At 34.9% G+C, this 26,688-nt stretch overlaps 3 protein-coding genes and 1 non-coding gene across 5 annotated transcripts; 2 read left to right on the top strand and 2 right to left on the bottom strand.

Annotated features, from left to right (window-relative positions):
• Positions 1–1,308: 1,308 nt before the first annotated feature.
• On the bottom strand, positions 1,309–6,618 carry LOC132065117 (translocon-associated protein subunit alpha-like). Its single transcript, XM_059458361.1, has 8 exons — positions 6,489–6,618; positions 5,570–5,725; positions 5,419–5,469; positions 5,205–5,293; positions 2,897–2,974; positions 2,580–2,783; positions 2,001–2,078; positions 1,309–1,623 (listed from the first exon to the last, which is right to left on the bottom strand). Exons 1-8 carry the CDS (start codon positions 6,547–6,549, stop codon positions 1,573–1,575), a joined length of 768 nt encoding a protein of 255 aa, XP_059314344.1. The 5' UTR covers positions 6,550–6,618; the 3' UTR covers positions 1,309–1,572.
• Positions 6,619–12,114: 5,496 nt separating this feature from the next.
• Positions 12,115–17,887, bottom strand: LOC132065116 (protein XAP5 CIRCADIAN TIMEKEEPER). Its single transcript, XM_059458360.1, has 12 exons — positions 17,590–17,887; positions 16,168–16,233; positions 16,009–16,073; positions 15,779–15,897; positions 14,862–14,940; positions 14,658–14,734; positions 14,468–14,529; positions 14,259–14,390; positions 14,120–14,173; positions 13,272–13,337; positions 12,685–12,759; positions 12,115–12,409 (listed from the first exon to the last, which is right to left on the bottom strand). The coding sequence occupies exons 1-12, from the start codon at positions 17,758–17,760 to the stop codon at positions 12,359–12,361; spliced, it is 1,017 nt and encodes a 338-aa protein (XP_059314343.1). The 5' UTR covers positions 17,761–17,887; the 3' UTR covers positions 12,115–12,358.
• Positions 17,888–20,523: 2,636 nt separating this feature from the next.
• Positions 20,524–24,975, top strand: LOC132065115 (transcription factor bHLH121). 2 transcript variants are annotated; one of them, XM_059458359.1, is made up of 5 exons: positions 20,524–20,929; positions 22,066–22,190; positions 23,297–23,424; positions 23,514–23,987; positions 24,535–24,975. In XM_059458359.1, the coding sequence occupies exons 1-5, from the start codon at positions 20,805–20,807 to the stop codon at positions 24,685–24,687; spliced, it is 1,005 nt and encodes a 334-aa protein (XP_059314342.1). In that variant the 5' UTR covers positions 20,524–20,804; the 3' UTR covers positions 24,688–24,975. The 2 variants fall into 2 exon arrangements, with proteins under 2 accessions (XP_059314342.1, XP_059314341.1); XM_059458358.1 differs by having other exon boundaries at positions 20,529–20,929; positions 22,063–22,190.
• On the top strand, positions 21,536–21,636 carry LOC132065844 (U6 spliceosomal RNA). The gene has a single exon (XR_009416817.1). It is a non-coding gene; the product is annotated as a U6 spliceosomal RNA (small nuclear RNA).
• Positions 24,976–26,688: the final 1,713 nt, after the last annotated feature.

Here is a 26,688-nt window from a genome sequence, read left to right as displayed (position 1 = left end):
ATATATAAGTATATGTAAGTTATACATATATATGTATAACTTCATATATATATAGTATATATATTAAGTTATACATATATTTAGTATATATATTAAGTATATATAGTATATATAGTATATATGTATATATAGTATATATATTAAGTTATACATATATTTAGTATATATATTAAGTTATACATATATATAGTATATATATTAAGTTATACATATATATAAGTATATATACTATATATATTAAGTTATACATATATATAAGTATATGTAAGTTATACATATATATGTATACGAAAAACACTATTCTGTATTGCTGACTTATATACTATATATATTAAGTTATACATATATATAAGTATATGTAAGTTATACATATATATGTATACGAAAAACACTATTCGTATATTACTTCGTTTGTTAAAATGTCGAGTAAATATTTAAACTTTAATTATAAAGTTGTATAACATATGTAAATATACCTACAATATACAAATAAATACTATAATATATATATATAATACAAAAAAACAAAAAAAATATATTTTAAACACTCCAAACCGGACCGGTTCCGGTTTGGAGTTTAAAACCGTAAACCGGAACCGGTTAAGCGGTTCGGTTTTTTAACCGGAACCGGCCGGTTCCTTAACCGGTTCCATAACCGGTTCCGGTTGGAACCGGTTGACACCTTTAGGCAGCACCGAGCATTTCCCCTTGGAAATAAGTGAACAATTAGTTTTTCCTTTCTATATTTTCCTTTTAACCATAATTTACTATAGAAAATATACGAGTTAGCAGTTTTATTCTCCTTGTGTATCAAAAAAAAGGAAACTTCTTCAATTAGTTTCCCCCTCCAAACAAAAAGGGGAAAGAAAATGATGCCTCACGGTTAGCAGTTAGTTTTGTGAGGCTCCACATTGAGGCTCCACATTTACTCTTTATAGTGAATGGTGGCTTTATGTATTTTCTGTAGCACGTGATGGTTAATTGCTTTTACTATTTAGAGCAACAAATATGGATACTAGGCATCCAGCGATGCCAGCAAATAAAAGATCTCTAATGAAATCTTTTGCAACTTCTCCAACAACTAAATGCCATATTAATGAAGCAGGGCTTGGTGATCTGTATATTGATGTGATCTGCTTCCACATTTCATCTAATATAAGTTAGGTGTTCACATTTCCATGGTCCCACCTATCGCTGTTTCTGCTAAATTTTACCACATTAAAATGTTCAAACCTTCCAAGCCGACAATCAGATTAAAGATGACAGAGCAGAAGTATCTAACTCAAAGAAACAAAAGCCACAAGAACCTAAGAGCAAAGGTAAATTTGATTAAAGGGAAAAATGAGAGTCGATTGACAAAATTGTTTCTTTGCATCCTCGATACCCAGTTAGTTCCTTGGCAGTAAAAATTGGAGGCTAATAAGTTATACCTCGTGCTACAACAGTGAAGCAGGCCTAAAAATTCTAATTTAAAACCCTCACATTTTGGACATCTCGTAAAATCCAAGCTGAACTCAGGAATTTAGACTCATCAGACTGCTTCATACAGCTAAAACTAGCAGTTCAAGACATTCACTTCTTCTTCTTCAACTTGTTGGCCTGCGACTGAGTATATGCAGTTCCCTTGACAAACAGAACAGGAAAAGTTAGTCAGCAAATTCTTCCCATCCAAGTTCAAACGTAGCTATAAGCATTAGTAATTTGAAATCTAGATTTAAACATTTGCGGATACTCCTAACAATATACTCCCTCCGTCCCAATTTATGTGATATAGTTTGACTGGGCACGGAGTTTAAGAAATCAATAAAGACTTTTGAATCTTGTGGTCTAAAATAAGCCAAAGATATTTGTGTGGTTATAGATCATCTCGTTAAGCGTAAAAGGTAAAATTTAAAGTTATATTGTTGTCAAATAAAGAAATGTATCATTCTTTTTTGGGACAGACTAACGAAGAAAGTGTATCGCATAAATTGGGACAGAGGGAGTAATAAACTACAAACCTGCAACCATTCATCCGTAGATGCATCAGTTGTTGCAGTTCCAACTTCAACCTTTGCCTTTGGTGCTCTCTTAGTTTTCTACACACATCCAGAAAAGAAAAGAGAATGGTTTAGAAGGGAAACAAGACCACAAAATACATACACGCTTAAATGAAAAATCCTTCAAGTTTTATTGCTGACAGAACTACTTTTTTTTTTAAACTGGTAACTTATTGCTGACACAATCTTTTAAAGATAATTTATCCAGAAGGTGCACTAAGTTGCATCAAAAGGCAGGTATTTTTCTGAAATCCAGCTCAGCAGATCAGTTTGTTTTCATATGATAACGCCTCTGTATGTCTAAAAAACGCTCTCATTGTCAGCAGCACATCAGCTCTCAATCACTTCTAGAAGCAGATTTCAGAGTCTGTTGATATTAGACATGTCAAGAGGATAGTGGTGCAAAATCTAAAAACAATAACCCCAGATACTAAATGCTTGTGGCCCCTCATACATGCCCTACAGGCATTTTACGATATAACCGAGTTTTTTGAAGCAACTTTTTAACGTCTTGCAAGGAACATAGGTAAGTATAAGCACCTTTGAGAGATTTTGTATCTGACCACGTATCCAGAACCCAAGAAGGCCAAGGAGGGCAACACCAAGACAAAACAAGAAAACAGACTCAACACTGAGAAGACCACCAGGTTCAGTCACTTCAATAGTTCCATTATAGAACACGTTTTGGTAAGCGTTCTGGTCTATCTCGTAAATAATTGTGCCAACAAGATCAAAACTTCCAGGCTGCAACATGATGAACAGAGCCATCAGTTCGGAGAAGAAACTGCCCGAATTAAGTGAAAGCAAATTATATGAAAATAAGATGAGAGCAAATGGTTACAATGCTGTAAACAAACCTGCATAAATTTGCTGACAGCAAATATATAAGGAAAGGTAGCCTGAGCTGAAGGAGGAACTGTTGCGTTGTTAAAAGCCTAGTAAATGAATGAACATAAACAATTAGCCAATTCTCAAATCCAAATCACAGTAAACAAAGCATGAAATATCGAACAGATGTTTGAACAAACACATACAATACACAACAATAACGACAACGACAACAACAATAATAAAAGTAACACTAATAATAATTGTGGGAAACACAACTTAGAGTTGGAGGTTACCATCACTGGTTCATCGCATCTAAAATAGAAACCATTCGTCTGACCAAATGGAAATCTTTTAGTTTACATGAATACATGTTTAAGAGTGAAAGATCATCAAATAGTTCTCATGCTACTTAGCATATTTAGGCACTGACTGCCATTGTACTAAATTAACAGTTCAAGTTTACTTTTTAGGCCATCAATTTTGTTACTCCTTAAAATCATCTGTTTCACACACATAAATCATAATTAATACCCACCCCAGCTTTGTTTGGAATGACATAGTTGATTGATCACAATACTTTAAAACTTTTTTAAATACCAGAATCTATCTCATCTTTGGACCTGATATTTGAAAACCTTGTGAAGATTATCACTCAAAATAAACACTACTCCCAAATGGAACAATATGATTACAAGTTCAAAGCCTGAGGTAGATCAGTTTTTTAGACCTTGTGAAGAAAAATTCAGCTAACAAGGCAATGCATCCTGTAAATGATGCTTGGGATGGGGGTGGGGATGGGGGACCACCAAGCCTGAGCTTATAGGTACTCTGCTAATTGGAAGCATAAACGGCTCAATTTCTTCCCCCTTTTTTTCATGGGACAGGTCACAACTGGCTCACCATAAAATTAACAATCATTGAGTGATTATTACTAATAAAACTGATAAATACACAGGCTTAACGGAAGGGCTCACGTTCTTAGCAACTATCGACTCGACTCCAACTCTCTATTGAGTAGAGAAGAAAAGCGGAGAACCCAAATGAATGACAACTCATCTCAGTCCAACTTGAGAAAACAGGCAACATAACACAGATCTTACAACCTATGAAATGCAGTCCGTGAAATACTAAGGTATAAGAAAAATGAGAATTCTAATTTTAGAGCTCAAAGGAATAATTTAACAAAGTTTCATTTTCGAAGCTTCTCAAATTTTATCATTTTATGATGTGCATAAAAATAAGCTGTTTGCAGATGGTTTTGTTTTTTCATAACCGTGGTATCCGACTGTCCTCGACAGATTCCACGGGGTACCTGCTACCTCCAACCAACACAGGTACCGGGTCACTCTATCCAATAAGGCGAAGCTTTTTGCAGCTTTTAGTGACTGTATGTCTTAAAACCCGTTTTTAGCATTTTAAACCAATTAAAATGCTTCAGTTTAAGGAGTTTTCTGTAAATCTCCCAGGAATACAGAACCTTGCAGAAGCATTAGGTATTAATGATAGAGTTTAACACAGTTTATTGTTTTTGGGTTAATGTTGAAGTTTATGGTATGCTCAATTTCTTTACAAGTCAAAGGAATGTTAGCACATTTGTTAGTTGATTTTGGTATCTCCTTCAGAATAGAATTCATTTTGGAGCTTTCCGAATTGCCAAAATAGTTTGATTGCATCATAATAGAATACAGTGAAGTTTCGTGCAAAAACTGGAATGTTTTTTGTTCTTTGAAAGAATAATGCTAAAGCAATTTCATATCTGTTAAGAGTGATCTTCTCTTCCCCATTTTCATGATCAATTGCGGATGTCCAGTAACTTTAAAAAACAAAACAATTAAAAAACAAAACAAGGACCTTATTAATTCAAGAAATCTTATATTTGATCAAATATTTCTAAACAACAAATTTACGAGAGAGAACATAAATATTTAGAAAAACTATCCTGTTTTTCAGTTCAAGTTTCACTGCATTTGCTCCTAACAAACTACATTTCACAAGTGCAAACATGATCCATATCATGGAATATCTTCAGGCAACATTAAAAAATATTATCAACAAAATTTAAAACTAGGTAAATATAACAATACCTAAGCCCTGGCTCAAAGAAACTAACAACTAAAGATACAAGAGACAGAAAAAGCCTTTCAGACCACAAAAAATTGAGAAAAGGTAAATATGAAAACACAAGATGCAAACTTAGAGAACCAAATAAAAGCTAAATAATCTAAGAGAGAACAAAGCTATTGGTTCAGTTCAGTCAACATATTTCGCGTAAAATCTTAGGGAACAAGCAGCATCAAGCGTGATTAATAGGAAAGGATGTAAGCCAACAATTACCTGAACAGAAAGATTTTGAACCAAATAACGATGATCAAAAGGAAGGTGAACACTGGCTTGGATGGCAATGATATTCAGATTTGATTCCCCTGTTTTCAGCATCCAAAGTAGTAAATAAATCCATTAGAGCAGATAAAGAAATAGATGCTATCAGATCATTACTACTGAAAATCAAACACTAAATGGGAAAAAGAGAAGGAAAATAAAGAATTACCATCATTTTTCATTCCAACTAACAGCTCACTCTCCTCGCCAGCTGCCACTACTGCATAGACAACGAAAAACACGATTTAAGAGACGCAAACCATTAATATATTAGGTAAAGATAATAAATACACAGAGTAGAACACCGAATTTAAACTTACCTTTAGTAGGGTTTTTAGGGAAAACACAAACTGTTTCAACCCCAGCTGCAGGAGTATAACTGTCACTACTAAAATCTTGGACATCCTCACCAACAATTCCAAGATCCCCTCCTTCCTCAGTACCCTCAACCACTTCTTCGGATTGACCTCTAGCAACTAAAAAGAAAAAACCAACACCAAAAGAAACCATAATGAACTTTACAAAATACAACTACTATGCCTCGATCCAAAACCATTTAAGGCCATCTATACGAATCAGCAACATACATTTTGCTCAAAATAACACGTTAAAGCGTGAAAGCAAATTCTCACATTCAATCTTCATAAACATATAAGAAGGTGCAAAAATTGTGACAATAAAGATGTAACTAAATCAAAAGAGCGAACAATTCTATCAGGGAACAGGCAATGCATGCATCAACAGTTCTTTTCCAAGCCATTAAATGACAATAAGTTATTGTCAACTTAAAGACAATTAGTTTGAAGTCTTTGAATAACCAAAACTAGCAAAAATTTCCATAATCAGAAGTCAACTTTCAACTCTAATGCTTACCATTTCCAAATGGAGAAGATGTCAAGCATAATATTTAATATTCCAGATTTACTTAAGCAATCAAAATCATATCCAGCCCCGAAGTCAATAGGACAATAACAAATTATTCTAACATTAAATATAGTCAAACCTCGATTACATCGAAGAGAATCTCAACTCCGAAGATCAAAGAAACAGAGTATTAATTACAAAATTATTCTAACGTAATAGTAATTATTAATGAAATAGAGCATGAGAATGCAAATGGAAAGTATCAAATTAACATGGAAAAATGAAGGAAAAAGTATCAAATTAACATGCAAAAATGAAGGATTTGATTAAGGAAATGAAGAAGCAAAGGGAGATCTACGATCTGAGAGGGCAAACCTTGAAGAAATGATGAAGAGAAGAGGAGAAGACCCAACACAAAGAAAACCCTAATTTCCATTTTTGTGCTTTAGATTAGATTAGAGAAATATTTAGATTAGATTAGAGAGAATAAGGCGGAAAATACGAATAAAGACCAAAGATGAGAGTTCAACAGAAAAATCAAGAGCTCGGGTCAGAGAAGAAGAACACCCAGTTGATTACGTGGACACATCTACTACTACGTGGCAGACAAACTTTGTATGCGACTCCACTCATACTTTGCCACCTGGATTTTTGTGTCACTCTTTTAGAAAGACGGGGGACCTTGCCCTATTTCTCTCTCTATATCTCCCCTTTTATTTATTTATTTTTGGTTCATTTGCTTTTACAAATTTTGCTACTTCCTTACCTTAATATGGAATCAATATTTCTTGTCTAACTCTTCCTATTTTCAATATTCTAACACAATAACTTTAATTCGTTCTCTTATTCATCTCTAGCAATTTCATAATTTTTCAAAAGCACTCAAATCCATCAAATAATCTACAACAAAAAAAAAAAAAAAATGGAGTTTAGGAATAAATCTACCATGTGTTCGGTTGAGGATCTTAGCTAAAATCAAGATAAATTTTATACACAATCACAGAATTTTCGTCCCGTGTAAAAGGTGGAATAAATCATTTTTAGTTATAAGCCCAAGATAACATGATTTTGAACCAAACAACTCCTTCAGGTTATATTCCGAAGGAATTTGAGTTATATCTTGTGGGGGCCTAAGACTTTTCTAACCCAAAAATAAATTTTTGGAACTAAACTAACCTGTTAAAAAAAAAAAAAAAAAAAAAAACCAAAGTAGGCTTCACGCATAGAATCTGTGCGTGAAATCCCCCCCCCCCACCCCCCACCCCCGGCACCCCAGCCTTTATTCTTTGGAAATCAAACTCAAAATTAAGCTTTTTTCCATACTTTGCCCGAAAATTAGTCACGTTTCAAAACACCGAAATATAAATATTTTATATAGAACTTAATATTTTTTTTTTAGTGTACAATAATATCGACTCATTACATCAAGTATACATATACATTTAGATCGTCGTTTTAGGGGTTGTAAAGTGCTCCGAAGTAAGTTTGAAAACTTGTTTAAAAAGTTGTTATACATATACATTTAGATCGTCGTTATAGAGTTCTAATTAATATAGGACGTCGCACGACTTATTATTAATCGACAATAAATATTAAAATAACTAATTATCATTAAAAAAAATAATACCCAAAAATATATATAATATTAACATAAAATGAACATTTTATTTACAAATACACAATCTCCTAAGGCCTAAGGATCCTCCAAACCCCACCACCCTCATTATCATCAAGATCATCTCTCCTCCTCTTAATGACAGGATGATTTATGCCATGATCATCCTTTCTTCCCTTCTCCCCTTCTTCAGGCCCTGGGTGAAAATATGCTTCCTGTGGGAGACGGCGGCAGTCTCCACCTGAGTAGCCTCATTAGATGCCTTAGGAGATGACTCAATCGAAGGAGACTGGACCACGGAGAGTAAGAATGAACCTGAAATAACATATAAACAATTTAATGTTTCCTAAACTAAACATGAAATAACATATAAACAATTATTTAATAAATTATTTCTTTGTAAAAAAACAAACCTGTGTGTTGACGGCCTCCTGAGATGGCTGGTCATTGGGCTCCTTAGCTGGCTCCTCAACGGTCTCCTAAGTGCTACCCGGAGCTGTAGCTGGAGGTGGAGACGGGTCAATCTGAACAAGAGGAGACGGGTCCACAAGCGCAGAAGAATGAACCTATAATACATGTAAATAATTTAGTTTAGATTAGTAAAATAATTAATTAATACATTATTTTATTGTAAAAAAAATAAATATGTGTGTCGATGGGCTCCTGAGATGGCATGTGAGAGGGCTCCTGAGCGGCCCGCGGAGCCGGAGATGCAGATGGTACCGTAGGCCTGTTTGTAGAACGAAGAAAGTAGTCATTGAAAATAATATCCAAGTTTATGTCCTCATCCCCGTCTCCCATATGTAGATCACTAACTGGCACCTGTGGAAATGATGACCAAGGATCATAATGTGGGAACATCTCTGGCGTATATCCAGGTCTTTGTGAAGTCGACGGGATATCTGTAGCCGACGGAGCCTGACGGGCTATATCGTCAGGCTCATCTACTAGACCTCTGCCAGCCCGACCACCTCTGCCAGCCCGACCACCTCTATCAGCCCTACCACCCTCTGGAACACCCTCTGGTACAGGCTCTGGAGCAGGCTCTGGAACATCCTCATCGACACGATGCCACTCCTGTGCCCGTGTCATACCAGTGTCGGTAAGCTGAACTATCCGTGCTGCATATACCGCTATCCCGGGGTCGGTAGACTCCGTATGGGGAATGCACTCATGGCGTATCATCAGAGTCATCCGTAGCTACATATGTTTGCAAATTTTAAGAATTGAATAAATTCGTAAAGTGATACATAATAAGACGATGGATTAAGTTTAAGACTAATAAAACTTACCAACGCCTCATACGTTCCTCAAAGTGATGCATATCCTCGGCCATCAGGACGAGGCGTCGTGGGGTTAGCAATCAAAGAGTGAGTGATATGCATGTACCACGTCAAGTACTCATGGACCGGAGTGTCATGTTTGACCGCCGCTAGAGTCGTCATCCTCGCGTTCCATGCATCGACTTCCTAGTGCATACGCGCCCGCCATGTCGCATTGTCGATTGAACGCTCGTCCCTGGTATAGTGCGTGTGCTCCTAACGTGTAGCCGCGGGTATGTTCTGTACATGCCCAAACTACCGTAACACGCGGTAGGGCGCGTGATGCTTAACGATGTCCATATGGATCAATGGACACCGTGCCATCCACATGTGCTCACCAGCCCTACAAAACGCCCGCAGCTGACCCAAAATCTGATCATACGGCGTTCATATAAAAGCCTATAAAAAGAATTCAACTAGTTAACAATAAAAGACTAACAAAAATAACAAACTAATGTTAAATCAAAAAAACTTACCTCGGGCGCTGTGATGCAGTCTAACTGATCCCTAAACGGGAGAATGACATGGTGCGTCTCCACACCTCTGGTACGGCATTGCGACCATCTCCGCGCGGATGGCATATCCTCAACAGCATAGTCATCGGGAGGGTGAGCAACTATGGGCTGAAAAGGTCTCAAACTAGTCTACACCCATGTCTGTTATAGTCATCAAAAAAATTATTTATCAGTCGTCGTTTCATAAAAATATATTTAGTGTTTTATTACACAAATTTAAATATATTACCTGAAGAAGAGGGCTAAATGCAGCGACCTCAAGCCTCTCGCCCATAGAGGCTCGATCAAATCCTCTGTACATGTAAGCGAGACGGCGGCGCCCCAATCGTAACATCCCGGCCGGTCTAGATCCTCAATAAAGAGGCATACCTCATGCTCATATCCGCACCCGACGTGTTCGGGAACATGATGCCCCCGAATATGATGAGAAAAGATAAGCGAGCACGTCGGTCAACATCAACCTGAGGCGTCGTCTCGCCAATCGGATGTTGCAGATGTACGAGGCGCAAGTGATCATGGAGGGAGGACCGCAACAACCAACTCTGTCCATGCATATCCCTCTGATGAGGCGCGAAACCAATGAGCCTAGTCAACTCCTGGGGATACGACAGTTGCGGAGGCTCCACTCTATACAATGTCTGTCCATCAATATGTAGACCATAAATCACCTCGACATCCTGCAGGATGATGGTAGCCTCGCCAGTGCGGAGATGAAATGTATGGGTCTCCAGTCGCCAACGCTCAATCATGGCCTTCACTAGAGCCCTATCGTGCACAAGCCGACCAATCTCGATGCACCGATAGATACCGTCCCGACGTAGTATATCTATGACACGAGGATGTGGGGGAATAGCCTCTAGAATATCCCATGCTGACTCCCCCGAGCGGGTACGACCCACTCTACTAGAGGATACCGGTGAATCCCGTACATACTGGGACCTATGCTCATGCTGTAGATAAAGTACCCCTCTGTCATCGAAGGGCCGGCCTCCCCGTGGAGGTGTCCTATCTATTTTAGGCATTTTAAATTAATCATTAATACATGAAGTAAGGATTAAGGCGGTATATTTTTACTCATTTTAAATTAATCATTATTTTTTTAATTAATACGTAATACGTAGTATTAGTTATGTAATCTTTTACCGAGAAATTATACAAAGGATTGAATCCTAAACTAAGGATTTTCAATTTCTAATTAGCAAATAAATAAATCAACAATTAAAGATATAAAGATTAATAATTAACAAATCAAAAAATTAACAATTAGCTAGCAAACAATTAGCATATAATTAATAAATAAACAATTAACTAACTAATCAAACAATTAATAAATTATTAGCATATAATTAATAAATAAAAAATTAACTAACTAATCAAATAATTAACAAATTATTAGCATATAATTAATAAATAAACAATTAACTAACTAATCAAATAATTAACAAATTATTAACAAATAAACAATTGGTTTAACAAAAACTAAATAAATAATTAGCTAGTCTAACAATTGAAATAACTAACCTAACAATTAACAAATACTAAATAAACAAATTAACAACAAATAAACAAATTTAAAAAAAAAAAAAAAGGGCAGAACAGCCCATTTTGCGCACAAAAAAAGTGCGTAAAAGTTTTTTTTTTTTGTCCATATCCGCAAATAATACACAATAGTAATGCTTAGGTTAATAATGTAATAGAAAAATCGTAGTAAAATACCTAGATTGAAGCTTTGATTTTGAGTTTTTGAATTGAATTATACGCCGCTTTATTGCGAAGCAACTTGTTCTGACTTCAATACACCAAAAATATTGACTTTTGGGTTGAAAATCAACAAGAAAACGATGTTTTTTTTTCTTTTGATCGTGGGGGACCAGTGGTGGGGAAGATGGAGCGCGTATTATTTAAGAGCTTTTACGCACAAAATCTGTGCGTAAAAGGACTTAAGTGTAAAACTATACTTTGGTCCTTTTACACGGATTCTCGCGCGTAAAGCTATTTCGCTTTTTTTTTTTTTTTTTTTTTCAATGGGTTATTGATTTTAAAATTTTATTTTTGGGTTACAAAAGTCTTGGGCTCATCTTGTGGAGTACTACTCCACTTAATTACCTCAAGGAAGAACATTACACTTTGCAAGTACGTACCCTTGGTAAAATTACATTAAGCTTCTCGATGTAAACTAGAACAGTCACGAGCTTCTGTACAAAATTAGATTATTAGCTTTACATGCTAAAAGGTAAAATCTTAGTAGTGACACATCTTTGTTAAATTGTTTTTCCTTTATAAAGTCACATTAACAATTAGCATGCTAAGATCGTGAAGGGTAAAAATACAAGTTGACATTCAGAACACCAAATGCGCTGCGCTTTCAGATTGTATATTATCTGCAATTTTCTGCTTTATTACGCCCACTCACCTAGCAAGTGGTATCAACAAATAAAAATGCAGCGAACAGACAACTGAAAGTGGACTTGTAGTGCGCAAGTTGCCAACCTGCTAATAACTAAATAAAAAGTTCAACAGGGATCTTCTACGTAAACTGGAAAACAACATAGAAGAAGAAATACAAATATTAAAACAAATATCGGTACACTGATCATCTAGAATAAGAGCTCTTAATGCAAAAGGATAATATATCGGGTGAAGAAGAAATACAGTAGCAATCCCTTTGTTCTTACACAAGCATCATACAAAATAAAAACTATAGATTAAGCCCTTTGTCTTTAGCATGTCAAATGATGGTGGAAAATGGCAATCTCATTGGTGATGAAGACGAAATCAGCTTTACAATTACACTTAATCCCCGTGGATGGTATATCGTTCCCACTTCTTTGTAGGGTCATAGATCTGCAACAAGAAGACAGCAAAGGCATATTATTTAGAAGAAAATAGTGATGCAATACAATAATACAGTTTCTTAATGGAAGCGGTGGAAGGCTGTACTGAGTGCAAATACAATAGTAGTTGCAGTAAGGTATCATAGCAGCATTAATATACTCAAAATACATGTGTTAAAGTGAGAAGTTACAAGACGTGACCTATATAATTGTCAATCAAGTCCATCGCCAGCCAGTGAAGAATAGAAACACAGAGACGGAGAGAAATAAAGAAAGAGATTTTACCTCCCACCGAGAAGCTGGAAATATGTGCTTGTTCTTTTCATACCAATGCCTCTCTACAACTTTTCCAGCATGTGACTGCATAGCAATCGTAACACAAGTAAGTTAAGCAAATTCAAAGTTCAGTTGTAATGGGCAACTGACTTGGACAAACCTATCAAGTATCAGCTAATTTATAGTTCTCTACATAAGGAGAGAAAAGTGTATTGATAGATCATGAGCACCAAAGTGCAGAAACTAACATTTATGGGATCTCTCCTTCCCTCTCTTGCATACACACGCACACAGCTTCTACGTTCTCTGGGATGTTATTGTTTCCAAGGACATTATACTACATATTTGCTATTTAGGATAATTTCGGAGGAACAGTAAAGAGGAAGAAAAACTAAAAAGAGAACCTTCAATTTCTATTACTTAAAGAAGACAATGCTACACCGGCATCCCAAAATTATAACTTCTATTTTTTTAAGGTAAAAAGTAAAACTTATTGTACTAAGCATTCAATACGATATATCATGGAGAAGAGTATTCGAACCCAACACAGTCAAAAGTAACATGGAGAAAATGAATCTGCAAATAGGAAATCATACCTCATCCTTCTCTATAGTAGCATCAGCAATGGTCCGCACATCTTCATGGACATCAAAGTGAAAAAGCTGTCAAGAATAGTAAAGATAATTCTGAGTAATCTGCCACAGGATATAACAACCATGGAAACAATACTAGAAATCAGGTACTTGACATCGCACAACATGACATAACTCGTAAGGCTTTATGCAAAGACCAAGACGCAGACTTACAGATACATAGTTATACATCTTTTATAATCACTATTGTTGGACATTATTTTGTAATTACACACGTGAAAGGACGTGTTTGTGCCCCTTTACTTATAAAATAAGCTTAATTGAAAATCAAATTCTGTTGACTATGCAGAAACTAAAGCAAAAAATAGCAAATACAAGTTTGATATGGAAAAAAAAGAAACCAAATTTCAGAACAGAAACATTATTAATAGCGTTGTCCGTTATGACTGACTTCATAAACAGTTATGTGTAATAGTCACATACAATAGATGTAAAATGGAAACTGTAGGTATTTTTCGAATTTCAATCATTATGTTTACCAAAAAGTAGTTATCAGGAAAGGAAAAGAAAAAAGATAACCAAAGAGCACATTACAGATCCAACTCTCCTTATAGTATCCCTTTTTCTTTCAAATGCTATTATTGAAAAGTAGACAGAGTTCAATTGAAGAAAAAATGCACTCAGTACAGTATAGAGATTCTACTTTCTTTGACTGATTAATGTGAAGATATTGGAAACAGGTATCTTACAGTTCATTTAAGACACTAACTAGTACTCTTCTTTTCTTAGACAAACAAAAAGCAACGTGATGCATCAAATTCACCAGAATATAGGTCAGGATTGAACATTACCGGTCCACTCTTTCCCCTGGCTTTGTTTATAATCAGCTCATAGAAACTGTGTTGCTGAATGTTCACCAACATAGTTAGCCAGTATTCAGCAAATTAGAAGGTAAGAAGACATGAATCACAAGAGTAAGAAGGATCTTACATGAGGAATGATTAGATCTTCTTTCACATAAAGAAGATTCTCCACTGAAGTAGTTCGAACCTCTCGAAACTCGGGCGCAAGCTGCTGCTGAACTGCCCGAAGAAACTCCCCTATGCTATCACCCTTTCGCACCTGGAAATGGAAGTAGTACAAGTGAATTCAAAAGTTCGGACAACCTTTTGGGCTCTTTATGTCTAGTAGTTACTGACCTGGATCGCCCGTCTATGGCCTGTTCCGTCCCAATAACTGTAAGTGATCTGTAGAGGCTCATCTAGAAATGTCGCAAGAGAAACAATCAGAAGCTAAACTACTTCAAAGGCTTCAGAATTCTAGGAAGCTGTCTCCATAGACAGGGTAAGGGGAGACTGAAAAATGTTTAAGTAGGAATCATATACTTACTTTTGATTAGCTCCTGCTCCCGCATCCACTGTTTCCGGAGTCTCTCACGTTCGGCTTGTTCCTCTGCCTCTCTCTCACTGAAAAAGTGCGCTTCGAATTCCAAATTATATTACATGAGTGAAAAGGCCCAAAGAGAACAGGATAAGTAAAAAAGAAGTAGAAAGGGGTTTATTTTGGGGGAGGCAGATTGTAGGAATGCCCAACCTGTCCGGTAAGAAGCTGGTCTCTACTGTAGGATCTTTCCCAAATTTTCTCCACACACGTTTGTCAGATTCTTCATTCTCTATATAGTAGATGAAAAGTGAAAAATGAACTATAAGTACCATGCCATCACAATCTGAACCCAACATATATCCTCAACTACATCGGAAAGATTAGCTAAAATAATTGTTTAGAGACGCCCGTGTCGTGGATGGCTCTGCACATATGCACATAATATACTCGTGCATATCTGATGACACTTGATAGTGCCATAGTGTCCGCACCACAGCAAACATACTTATTTGATAGAAAAATTAGAGCAAGAAAGAGATGATATATGCTACAAGATTTTCATTAAACAAGACATGACCTATAGGGTATCTACTTTCAGAAACTCGTGAATCCTAAGAGCATTTCCTTCAAAGCTGAAATATGTGATCGAACTGACCAAGCAGAAAGTTTTCTCACTTTTAATACTGGGACAACTCATGCCATATGCATGTCAGAGTTCCAAAACAAGATGTCACAAGCCATGTAGCAATATCCACCAAAATCCCATCTCGATGAAACTAAAATATTGAAAGCATACAACAACCATCCCCCACCCCCCAGTAAAGGTGAGAGAGAAGCATCACATTCTAAGATAGATAAGCCAAGTGACACTGAATAATGCGTTCTGTAACATGGCAGAAACAAATTAAGATTAAGAACCGACAAGACTGCTAGTCAGCTTGTTTGAAGCTTATATTGAATGTGCCATCAAGAAAGCTACCCAATCGTCACATACAGAATGAGAATTTCATACATAATTTCATGGTTTTCATAAATTTCACTCCAAAAAGAAGCATGTGAAGGAAATAGTCCCGATTGCTCTGAAAGACTTCAAATCTCAAAGAATAGATAAAAATTATATTTCTTACTATTTTCCTCATCTTCATCTTCGTCTTCATTGCCATTATCCAAATCATCACAAAAAGAGAGCCGAGGGTCAGCCTTTATCTTCCTCTTTTTAAGCTTTTGTAACTGGAGCTCCTCCTCCCTGTGGCAGAAGAATCAGTCAAAAAAATTTACATAACATCACAACAAAATTCATACATATTACACTATTTCAGCTTTGAAAGAATGCCATAGAAGAAGGAAATACACTCACTCCTGTTGCAACTTCTGAAGCTTCTCCTTTTCTTCCTCTTCAAGCTTGGTTTTGATAGTGACCCTCTACCGCACATGAACCGAAATACAAGAGCAGTTAATTTAACCAAAGATGAAATTAAAAGAGAAAGCAACGCTCTTAGGCAAACAATCAGCTCACCTTCTCAACATATTGCTCCCTTGTAACAAGTCCCACAGTTTCCTTTTTAAACGCAGTCTCAAGAATCTAAAAAAAAAAAAAAAAACATATCTCAATAATGAGAATTAAGCAAAACAGCAATTTCTAAAAAAACACATCCACTTGTCTATCCAGTGAGTCAACAACTAAAGCAAAACATAATTACAACTCTTCCTTACAACAAGAGAAACAGCATGTCTAATTCGCTATGAGCAAAAGACTGAATAAGCTCATGTGTCATAAAAATCAAATCTTGTGAGTTACATTTCAATACATAACAATTACTCCTCAACTAGGCCTTAATCCCAAACTAGTTGAGGTCCACTATATGAATTATTTATAGCCATTCTGCTCTACTGGCTCAACTTCAGACCAAATTTTTACTTCTCCACTCTATTTGGACCCATTATATGCAAAACTATATACGTTTACATATCAATTAAAAACAAATGAAATAAAAGACCAAGCTTTGTATGCAAGTGCAACCGAAATCTCAGATGTGCAAAGGCTAAAATAAATTCAGGTGTAACAGAAGTCCCAGAAATCTTGTAAGTTAATTTCAATATATAACAATTGATCAACTACACCTTAATCCCAAACTACTAGTTGAGGTCAACTAAATGAATCATTTATATCCATTCTTCTATATTCGCGCAATTTCATAACAAGTTACTTCTCTATATCAAAACTAGTTACGTTTGCATATCAGTTAAAAAGTAAATTAAATAAAAGATCAAGCTTTGTATGCAAGTGTAATGTGTGACAGAAGTCCCAAAAATCTTGTAAGTTAATTCTATATAACAATTGATCAACTACACCTCAATCCCAAACTACTAGAGTTGAGGTCGACTAAATGAATCATTTATATAAATGCAAATAACAAGTTATTCTATATCAAAACTAGTTACGTTTGCATATCAGTTAAAAAGTAAATTAAATAAAAGATCAAGCTTTGTATGCAAGTGTAATGTGTGACAGAAGTCCCAAAAATCTTGTAAGTTAATTCTATATAACAATTGATCAACTACACCTCAATCCCAAACTACTAGAGTTGAGGTCGACTAAATGAATCATTTATATCCATTCTGCTCTATTCACGCAATTTCATACCAAATTAGTTATCTATACCAAAACTAGTTACGTCTGCATATCAGTTAAAAGTCAAAACTCGCGAGTTACAACATTTCAATAGATAACAATATTCAACTAGGCTTTAACCCCAAAATACTAGTTGAGGTCGAGTATATGAATCATTTATATCCATACTGATCTATTGGCTCAATTTCATACCAAATTAGTATTACTTCCCCACTCTATTAGTTCTCTATATCAAAATTAGTTACTGTCTGCATATCAGTTAAAACTCACATTAAATAAAAGAACGAGCAATAGTGTAATGCAAACCTCGGATGTACTTGACCCGAATTGAAGAAGACCGGGTTGACCTTTAGATGAAGCCGTCTTATTCTTTAGCTCCTGAATTTTACGCCTCTCTGCTTCTCTCTGCTTTTCTAGCCGTCTGATTCTAACGGCGTCTTGGGCCGTGCCCACGTAACCATCTCCCATACCCGACATTTTTCCCTAAATTTCTTATTCTAGGGCACAAAACAATTTGAACTTGTGCAATGGAAGGAAGATGATTTTGTTAATTATCAAACGCTGTGGAGGGGGGAAATTGGGGCGTGAGTCGGTTCAAGTTGTAAACCCACCGCAACAAAATAGCAAAGGCGTAAGTATTGGTTAATTACAGAGACCTACCTCCTGGAAGTTTCTCTTAATAACGGTTTCTTCACCTTAAGTTTTAAATGTTACGTAAATCTCTCTCGTTTTAAGTTTTATTTTACCAAACTCTTTTCTTTTTCTTTTTTTCTTTTTCACGTGAATTCACAAACTTTCAATTTAACTTTGATGATAATGTATTGCAATAGTGGTGAAGTTGAGTGCAAAAAGTTAATGTTGAGGGATTGCAAATTCTCAAGCTTCTTTAGTTACATCCTCCATAGTATATGTTTTTCATTTTAACCACAAAATATTATCATAAGATTGAGTATTTTCATTTAAATTTTTCTTTAAGTGGTGGAATGATCATAGGTAGGGGTGTACATGGACCGGATTGATTCGGATTTTTTAAACACCAAACCAAACCAATTGTATCGGGTTTTTAAATTTATATATCAAACCAAACCAATAAAATTCGGGTTTTTCAACCTCAGGTTTTTTCGGATTTTTCGTTTTTTTTTTTTCCGGAATAGTCTTGATACAAAACATATAACTTTTACTTCAAATATTTCTTTAGTCCTAGTAAGATACAACTATATAATTAAGGTGTTTCATAAGAAAATAACAAAAAATGTGAGAAGAGTGATGACATTATATTAAATATTCAACAAAAGATATAAAATCGGTTGAAATAAATATTGCTAATTAATAAGCCATAAAAAAATGATCATAATCTAAAAATACCAAGTCATGCTAAAATAAGTACTGATGATGAGTATTAGTTACATGACAAGAAAAAAAAACTTAAGTTATGTATTTTCACTCTCTAAACCAATTATTATGCAAAACTAGTTTAGAGAGTGATTTTTTTTTTAAGTCACGTGGCATTTTTTTAATTAAAAAATAATCTAAATGATTTTTTCTTAAAATCATATCAAATCGGCGAAAGTCAGATATTTGCATCATTTTTGTAACAAGAAAAAAGATATTTGCACCATTTTGTAACAACAAGGTTATATATACACCACTTTTATAACGAGTGGTATATCTGCTCTAAATCGCAAAGTTGAGGAATATATTTGCACATTTGCCCAAGTTTTATTTCCACGTGATTTCACAAGCTTTTCATTTAATTAGGTGATAATGTATTGCAAGAGAGGTGAAGTTGAGTGCAAAAAGTTAACGTTAGAGGGATGGCAAATTCTCTAAGTTTTAAGTTACATCCTCGTGTTTTTCAGTTTAACTACAAAAAATTTATTTTTTAAAGTTTTTTTTTTAAATAGCGTAAATCGAAAGGGTAAAAAACGGAATAGGTTTTACTTATTAATTTTTAATAACAATCCAACCAACATAGTTATGCGGAAAAAGTTCCTACAGAGTGAGTCAACTTGTCATTTAGAAATTTAAGAGTATTTTGACGATTTTAAATTATCATAAGAAGTGTGTCAAACATACAACTCTATTGAAGTGAGAATTAAATATTTTATTTATTTTTGTTGTATGTCAATATAATGTCCACTATATTAATAGCATTTTTTTTAATTTCCCATTCGGTCCCCAGTACCATTTCATTGTATCCTATAAGCCTTCTTTTTCACAATTATTCTATTGTTAATAATGAAAAAATTACAAGCCTCACATCTGTTTTCTTGTTCAGATGTTAAATAAGTTTATGTCTCAACTACTATTTAAGTTTTGTCTAAATCTACTTGACATTTCACTCAAATGGAAGAGAGAATCAAAAAGGTGAAAACAAAACATCCAAGTCAAATTCGAGCATTCCAAAGATCTTATACCCAAAAACATTGTTTGGCGAAACTGAGTGACAAATTTTATATTTTAAGTTAGCCAGTAAGTTGGCTCTCAACTTGTCATTTATCCCTTCTTATTGACATAAATTTTGAACTTTAAAATAATTTTGATCAATCATTAAAATGAGCTTAATATAAATATTTTAAGTAAGTTAGAATTTAACATATATTTTTTGTCACAAAATTATTCCAATTGTGTAACAACATACCATATAATTTCACAAGTGGAGTTCGGAGAGGGTGGTGTGTACACAGCCTTAGCCTTACCTTGTAGAGGTAGATAGGCGTTTTTTGATAGACACTCTGCTCATATCAAATCAAGTATGAAAAATGAAATACAATGGTGAAGCCATGTTGAAAATAATTGAGGAAATAATTATAGCAACAACAAATAATAAATTAACCAAAGCAAGGAAACAACGTGTAATAATAAAATCGAAGAATTAGATAATAACAGAGTAACAATAACTGATAAGGAAAATTAGACAACGCTCGACTTCGAACCTAATCCTCGACCTCTATATCCTCTTATCTAGGGTCATGTCCTCAATAAGCTATATGAGTTCCATGTGTCGTTTAATCACCCCTCCCAATACTTCCAATTGTATTGTCAAAAAATAAAAATAAATATAAAAACAAAAACATGTATTCCAAAAGATTTCCACGAACAAATAATAAATAAATTTTAAAATTAAATCTTATTTTAAGTTTTGTCTAAATCCAATTTGGACATTACTTTTAAATTGATGAGAGAATCAAGAAGGTTAAACAAACAAAGAATCCAAGTCAAATGCAAATATACTCCACCGGTTATTGTTTTGTATGCAAAGATGCTATTGGAAGAAAGTTGAGTGGGAGATTTTATATTTTCAAGAAAGAAGTTGAAAACGAAAGGGAAAATATAAAAATAAAAAAAATAAAAAATAAAAAAAAGAGTAAATTGAAGGAAAGAGATAACGGATAACGTGAAGGTGGAATCCCGCATCGGAAACCACTGCGAAATAAATCATCAGTGCATAAATTTCTGTTCATCGAACTTCAAAACCCTAAATTCCCAATTCAATTCGGGTCGGTAATAAACTGGAGAAAATGGATCAATTAAACCACGGCGGGCTCTATCAAGCGAATCAACTTCCTAATCATTGTTTAACAGAGTTAAATCAGCTTCCTAATGACGTTTCCTTGCCTCCTAATGGCTTGCATTCTGAATCCAGGTTAGAAAATAAAAATTATAAGTATGTTTTTTCCAAAATTCCATGTGTTTCCAGCTTACGTTTCGCATTTTAGTATGTTTGATGATGTATATGAGATTATGTACATATTTATGCAATTGCGTTTTAGCCGTGCTACTTCAATTAGCAATTTTAATTTCAGTTTTGAAATTAATAAAGTGAATGGAGAACCAAATAAATCAATTGAGATTCTAATTGATTTGCAAAGATCTGTATCTTCTAAAGGTTTTTTCTCACATTTATTAGTAATTTTTTATAAGTTCAAATTTAGTAAAATGAATGGAGAAAGTTGAATACAGAACCAAATTAATCGAGATTCTAATTGATTGCAAAGATCTGTATCTTTTAAAGGTTTTTTGCTCACATTTGCTGGTAGAGGAAGTTGCAGCAGTAGCTATGCCATGCTAAGATGGTGAACTCCTTAGGTTTGCGTGGTATTATCAAGGTGTGCTTGTGCTTTGGTAGGATTTGCGTTAAAATACTTATTTTGAAGTTCCTTTTGGGGATATTTGAGAACATAGAAAAAGCAGAAAACTTCTTAAACTGAAAAACATAACTTCGAGAACATAACTACTTTTCATCATATTTGTTCCTTCCGGGACATTCGATAAACTGGGATGACAAAGAGAAGATCAACATGGCCCCTGCGGATGATGACATGCACAGATCAAGAAATGGTCCAAATTTTTACCTTATTTTTTGTCAAAAAACATAACTTCGAGAAAATGTGAACGTAAACAGATCATGACTCATTTCAGTTCAGTCCTCCATCTTTCCTGCTTACTTTTGTGAAACTTCCGTCAATTAAATTCATCATTCTGAGGTGCAATGTGAAAGTGGGCAGCTCAGAATTTTGATTCACATGGAAGTATATTGGGCAATTCTTAGGCACAGTAGGTGCTGCCAAACTTAACTGTTTTACAAGCATCTAGTTAGCTACATTTAACGAAAAAAACTAACTGAATTCTGGACAAGCATCTAATTAGCTACACGTGCAACTGGGGAATTTCTTATATTTCCTTTTCCTTAGTCATATTACACAGAGATATAAATGTTGTTTGAATATGCGTTCATTGGAATTCTCGTGAACTAACCTAATTCTTTTTCATGCACAGTAGTAAGCAAAATCCTGAAGCAGAACTCAAAGACTCTATTGCTGCAAGAAAAGTGCAGAAGGCAGATCGAGAAAAATTAAGGAGGGAACGCTTAAACGAGCAGTTCATTGAATTAGGAAAGACTCTTGGTAAATCAGCACATCTTTGTTTGATAAAATTAAATACTAAGTTCTTGCTACGCTTTGTTTTCTCCGAGCCCGTCGGCACATTTGACACTGCATGTTATTTTACCTCATTGAGGCATGATATACTTTCATGTTGCAGCTGCACATTGCCCTTTAATGTTCTTCTTATTTTTGTATTTTGTTATGTTTTAAGTTTTACATTTACAATTGGAATATTGCAACTGAATTACCAGAAATTATACATCTTTCAAGATCAACTCACAAATTGTATTTGATTTTGCTCATGGTGTTTTATTCTGCAAATAGGTTTATCATATCCTGAACTTTGAGAGGCAATGCTTTTTTATTAATTGTACTTGTAGGGTTCATTTTGTACACTGATAACAAAATATGGTTCTGAATTCTAATACGAGATTTGAATAATACATGAATTATAAAATGGGAAATACTAGAATTATAGTCGAGTTTTTGGTTGATCGTGCAAAATGTGGTTCCAATACTATGTTTAGTTTGCAATTTTATTACCTTATTCTTGTCTCAAATTTAGCCTTAAATTTCTATCTCTCACATTGTAAGAGGATTAAAGTCATTTGAAGGCCTCATATGGCATATTGACAGCATCACCTGTTCATTGGTATGATGTTTTGCTAATACGCTAATTGTTATAATACAGAGTGCCAAAGGGTATACCAAACACCAGAATAGATGCTTACAAAATTTGTACTTCTGGTCTTAAAGTAGTCTCCTAGTGAATCTGAATCAGTATATGGATTTCTGAGATTTGTTAGGAAGGAGAGCGTGGTAGTCTGCCTTCTTAGACTTGTCGGGAAGGAGAGCATATTAGGCTGCCTGCTTTTTTCTTTGTATTTTTGCTCTTTTCTGTACCTTCTTGGTACTGTTTTATAAACTTTTATCTTATCAAACAAAAACAAAAAAACACCAGAATATCTAATACAGTGTCCAACACAACTTTTAAATGAGTACCAAATGACCAGTTAGTTTTTGTGCACAATCTATGTATACATTCTTTCAGTATAAAACAGTTAGGCCTTTAAGAGAAAAATAGGTTCAAGCATGAATTCTTATTCAGCCAAAAATTTAATATGCAGATCCTGATAGGCCTAAAAATGACAAAGCATCCATTCTTTGTGATACCGTTCAAATGCTGAGGGATTTGACTTCTCAGGTCAGCAAGCTAAAATCTGAGTATGCTGCACTCACTGATGAAAGCCGTGAGGTGATCTCTTGATACATTCTGAAAGTAATGTTCTACTCTCTCATTTCATAGCCATAGAAGTGCTTATTCTTTGTTTTGTTCTCAAGCAGTTGACCCAGGAGAAGAATGATCTCAGAGAAGAGAAGGCATCTCTTAAATCTGATATTGAGAGCCTTAATGCCCAATATCAACAAAGAGTGAGGACTATGTATCCATGGGCCGGGATGGATCCTTCTATGGTCATGCATCCACCTTCTTATTCGTATCCGATGCCTGTTCCGGTTCCAACTGGACCAGTTCCAATGCATCCATCTATGCAGCCCTATCCTTTCTTCAGCAATCAAAATCATGCAGTTGTACCAAACCCCTGTTCATCTTTTGTTCAATACATGACTCCCAATAGGTTGATGGAACAGCAACCGACTCAGTATATGTCTCCAATAATACAACCAGGTAGTATGACCAGACAAGAATCCAGAAACAAGTCATCAGATCAAGGAGATAGCCGAATTGAGAAAAGTGAAGATTCCAATGAAGTGGCCACAAATTTAGAGCTTAAGACACCTGGATCTACATCTGAGCAGGTTAGTTAGTACTGCTGAGTTACTTGGCCTACTTTCCCCCTTAGGATATCCGAATAACCGGTTTCTTAAATAACCAAATCTCTGATCTCCAATCATTCAAATTAATATTCAACTACACTTTTTTTCCTTTGTCAATAAGATAATATTTTATAACTTGTGTAACTTGCACCAAGTAGCTGCTGAAATCTATCAAGCTATTCAACTACTCTTACTTTACTCTAGCATTGCCTCAATTTCACTTCTATAAAACTACTTCACTTTTATATATTTCAACCAGCATATTATTCAACTACTCTTATTTTACTCTAGCATTGCCTCAATTTCACTTCTATAAAACTACTTCAGTTTTATATATTTCCACTAGTATATTAAGCATAGATTTACTTGCACCATTATTATGATTCCTGTCACCCTTCAAGTTGTATTCTTTTCTTGATCTATTGCTGGTGAAAGAGCATTCAACAAAATAGGATACCAGAGTATCTGTATCCTCAAGGAACTTTGGCAAATTACATATACCATCATGACACACTAGCAAATCTTGCAGGACCTTTCATCTGGACAAAAGAAATGCAAAAAGTTGTCAAAGAAGGATAACACCCTCACAGATGGAAGTTCGTCAAGTAGATGTTCGTCATCCCATAGTGTACAGGCTGTGTCTTCAAATAGTGTAGTTAAGGGAACAAAGACAGATGATTGACATTGGGAACAGAATAGGAACCAGGTTATTACCCTTTTTTTATTACTTCTCCTTTAGTCTGCTCTATCTGTTGTATAAAAAGGTTTGCAGTAAAGAGTCAGGGACAATGGGTTCTGAATTTGGATCTTTCTCTTTGTATTTCCCTAGCAGCTCCAAGGGGGTTGTGACTTGTGACATGGAGGCTAGTGCTATTGTTCCTGTAAGAATAATATTGAATACAAGGGAAATCTAGCTCTCTATACCATGAATGTAATGGTGACATAATGCCATACCATTCACCATCATTAATCTCCTGGTATATCTAATTTCTACACATCCCTACAAACTCTTATCCTTTTTGCGTGTGAATGTGATTAAATTCGGAAGTTTTGGTGAACATTTGGTGTTACACTACTTGAATCTTCGACTGAGATAAGTCTGGAAACTGGAATTAGTACCTCTCATCAAGACCTGTCCAGTTGTCTGGAATTTCAGTTAACCGCATATTTCAAGACCACAATGCACGATAGAGGTATAAAAGAGGTTTTCCATTATGACCTGTATGGAAGATTCCTAGTTTCCTGCAAATGTAAAGGATTCATCATTGAGTTTATCAGCAGTGCCATTAGATTCTATGGGATCTTTCACAATTTCCGGCAGCTCTTCTGCTATGGGAAAACTGAAATACGCCTTGCTAACACCTTTTATATTATTCAATAGCTAATTGGGCGGTAGAGTATTAGAAATCTAAGCTGGTTCTTAGGGTTAACAACTTATTGAACTTGATTAGCTGATCACTTAAAGTGAGCAATTTTTTTCTTCTTCTTTTTATTCTAGTTATTTTGAGCATTTTCTTGTAGAAGCATCATTTATAAATTGGTATTGGACGTTGGTGCGTATGGGCTGATCAACGAACCAGAGAGGGGATAGATAAGAGGTCTTTTCTTTGCTAGGTTGCTACCACATAGACTGTAACACGTGGCAATAGTGGAGGAAGCGTGGAATTATCCCAACCTTTGTAAATAATTATCCTTGAGAAAAGAAAAAAAACAAAAAAGAAGTTAATGACTTGTCACGGAGAAGCCGGCCATCAGTTGGTACAATGGCTGGGCATAGACAACGACGTCTTTTCATTTTTATCCTCCGCCAGCACGAGTGTGTTGTTTGATCACATGAAAATATCATTTATTCACATGATTCGTAATACGTGAACTATAATCGAATGCTTGGTTCTTTGTAAAATAGGATAAGTAATACGTGAACCATAGGAGAATTGACATGTGAAATTTAATCAGATGGTAAGACGCTTCTATTATTGTTGTTGATGATTTTAGGAGGACAGGTGAAGGGAAAAAGGATTATACTTAATCATTGCGTTCATTGACTAAAATATAAGATGTACAAACTATACAAGTGACTGGATACATTTGTTGTGCGATTAGATGCACTTATTTTCCAATCCAGTGTTATCTTTTGAAATTATGCCATGTAAGGCAATGAAGTAAATGTGTACACGAGATGAGTTAAAATTGTATAACAATTATATAAAAGTACAATGTGTTCTTAATAACTACATATTGTGAATACGAAGTGCTAAATGAAGCATCAAATACCAGACTATTTAATAAAGTGTCTAATAAGCATCGAACATAGACGGAAAGAAGCTCAAAGTTTGTCATTTTGAACTTATATACTCTCACATAAAATGCAAATCGAGTACTATTGTAAATTGTAATGACAAAAGTAAATAAGAACTCATCAGGAGTTGTTTGGTATATGGATAAAGATAATAATTCCAGAATAGAAGTTAAAATTAACTTTATCTCATGTTTGATTTGACGCATTAGTTAATCCCAAAATTTATAATGAGAATATGTATAGAAGGCGAGATAGCTAATTCCATAAATATTCAACAAAAGGCCCGTTAGATCCTCACCAACCCTAATACCAGAAAAGAAACGAAAAAGGGCAAAAAAAAAAAAAAAAAAAGTTCACCAACCCTTAATTATTACTGGTGTGGAA

Source organism: Lycium ferocissimum, chromosome 7 (genome assembly GCF_029784015.1).
Source record: "Lycium ferocissimum isolate CSIRO_LF1 chromosome 7, AGI_CSIRO_Lferr_CH_V1, whole genome shotgun sequence".
In the NCBI taxonomy this organism is placed as follows: domain Eukaryota; kingdom Viridiplantae; phylum Streptophyta; class Magnoliopsida; order Solanales; family Solanaceae; genus Lycium; species Lycium ferocissimum.
This window is presented reverse-complemented; position numbering and strand designations above follow the sequence as displayed.